Below are 2512 nucleotides of genomic sequence, written 5' to 3'. Positions count from 1 at the left end.
TATTTAATAAGTAAAACAACAATTTTAATGAAATAGGGAAATATATTTTCTAAATGTTACTACAATGTAAACATACACATCTTTTATATGAAAATATAAATATGATGAGATAAAATACTACATTAACTAAATAAAGAATAAATAAATAACATCAGGGCCGTCATCGCTTGTGGAGTGATATCCCTGTACTTGATTACTTTTATGGATATAAAAGTAATATATCTTGCTTATTACTACTGACATGTATTGGCTGAGTTAATTCAATAAATTTGGAGGCTAAAGCAGAATTCAGAGTCCTCTGAAATGACCCCAGGTGAGTATACAAGGATGATGTGGCAACTTAGTCAGTGAGAGTCATCTCAAGGTGAGTTCAGGTCTCCATCCATCACTCTTAGCCTTTCTTGCAAGTTGGTTGATGAAGACAAGGATCTCATGATTTCCACTCTGACAATTTCCCAGGCACAGTCGCTGTATTCCTTCTCTTTCAGGTAGACATGGATGCCCTGGAAATACCTCTTTATGGCCAGTGTGGGGCCCGTCTTTCCCAGGGCAGAGTCTTCCTCTCCCATCACCTGCCCCAGGCAGGCGTCCAGGTCGTCCAGCTGCTGATGGAGTCCAGTGCGGAGCTGCTCCAGGAGGGTGGTGTCCCAGGCAGCAGAGGAATGCTCTGTGTTGAAAAGATTGAAGGTCTGCTGCAGCATCTCGTGGAGCACAGAGAAGGCCTGGGCCTCCTGGAGCTGGCCACCCTCCACCATCTCCTGGGGGAAAGCGAAGTCTTTTCTCTCCTGCAGACAGAAGCGAGGGGAGAGTCTCCTCATTTGGCCCAGGAACCTGAGGTTCTCCCTGCCAACCAGCACATGGTTCTGAGACAGGTCACAGCCCAGGGATCCTCCCGGGCCGTAGCTGACCAGCACCAGGGCCATCAGTAGAGAGAGCACGAAGGCCATGGGGAAGATGAGGCTGCTGCTGGGCTGGCTGAGACGGGGTCTGGTGGAACCTTGAGGTAGGTTCTCTGATGCCACTCTTTCTAAGCAAGGCCATTAAATAGGGAACATGGTAGTTTTCATTTTCTAATCATTTCTATATACTTTTACTTCCTTTTTTGATTTTCATGTATATATTCCACAGGCAATGGCACCCCACTCCAGTACTCTTGTCTGGAAAATCCCATGGACGGAGAGCCTTGAAGGCCTGCAGTCCATGGGGTCGTTGAGGGTTGGACCAACTGAGCAACTTCACTTTCACTTTTCACTTTCATGCATTGGAGAAGGAAATGGCAACCCACTCCAGGTTTCTTGCTGGAGAATCCCAGGGACGGGGAGCCGGTGGGGCTGCCGTCTCTGGGGTCGCACAGAGTCAGACAGCGACTGAAGTGACTTAGTAGTAGTAGTATTCACAATATGATCAAATAAAAGAATCTAAACTATTAATTTTATCTATTTCCCATAACTTCAAATGTTCCCAGCCAAGTGAATATGTATCAATGAAATAAGAAGAGTCTTTGTCTTAAGTCAGATGTACTTCTGTAATTACACCATTATTGCTCACTGTCTCTAATGCATAAATGTTGCTCTCCTCTTATCCAGGGAACACATTTGTAGCCCTTATCTTAGGCTCCATTTTCCCCTTTTACTTTACATGGGAATCTAGTGTCTCTCAGCTCTGTGGTTTCTGTATTTATTAGGAATTTGCCAGATCACTCTGGCATTTAAGCTCTTAAAACAAATGATGGGTTTTCTTCAGTGTTTGATTTACAGAAGAGGCTGATTATTACGAGTCCAAGATCTTTTTCCATCTTTCCTGTTCTTTCTAGAACAATTTCCTGCAGGTCCCTGTGGTTGTGCTTCAGGGGACCATGAGGTCAGGACTGTTACAGACATCACGTTTTCTTTCCACCATTTTCTTGATGGAGACCTGTCATCCTCCCAATACTGAGCCAATAATTCCAACAGAATCCTGGTTCTTCTCAGGGAACATGGATGAGGAGACTCTAAATCCAGGACAATGGTATTTTCCCAGCAGCACCTCGTAAGGGAGAGATGACATGGAGCCTCATCCTGTCCTCTAGAATGACAGAGTCTGCTTGCAAACCTGCTGGATACCCTCCCTGAGAGCAGGCTCAATCCTCAGAATCCTGAGGGCTTGAAAATCTCCTTTCTGTGGAGGGCCTGTTTACTTGTTGGGAAAAAACTCATCTTCCAGAACCCTTCCCTCTCCCCTGCAGTGAAGGACCTCCCCTTTGTGTGAAGGACCCTGTTACTCTGTGGTGACTTCCTCTTCTCCTGTCCGTGTCCTCAGGAGTCCCATAGTGTCAGCAGCCCTCAGACGCTAAGAGCAAATGTGTATTCATGCAAGTAAGCGGAGGAATTAATCCAACTGCACTCCCTTAACCTTAATAAAAATAAAAAGGACCCAGGTATCGAACCCGGGTGTCCTGCCTCACAGAACAAGTCTTGGCCATCTGAGCTACCAGGGAAGTCCTAGCCTTAGTAGACAAATAATTTTTATTTGA

At 45.4% G+C, this 2512-nt stretch overlaps 1 protein-coding gene across 1 annotated transcript; it reads right to left on the bottom strand.

Moving 5' to 3' along the window:
* On the bottom strand, positions 1 to 953 carry LOC113888606 (interferon omega-1-like). The gene has a single exon (XM_027535644.1). It carries the CDS (start codon positions 945 to 947, stop codon positions 360 to 362), a length of 588 nt encoding a protein of 195 aa, XP_027391445.1. The 5' UTR covers positions 948 to 953; the 3' UTR covers positions 1 to 359.
* Between the last annotated feature and the right edge of the window lie 1559 nt (positions 954 to 2512).

The sequence above is a fragment of the Bos indicus x Bos taurus genome, unplaced genomic scaffold (genome assembly GCF_003369695.1).
Source record: "Bos indicus x Bos taurus breed Angus x Brahman F1 hybrid unplaced genomic scaffold, Bos_hybrid_MaternalHap_v2.0 tig00000169_arrow_arrow_obj, whole genome shotgun sequence".
Classification (NCBI taxonomy): Eukaryota; Metazoa; Chordata; class Mammalia; order Artiodactyla; family Bovidae; genus Bos; species Bos indicus x Bos taurus.
This window is presented reverse-complemented; position numbering and strand designations above follow the sequence as displayed.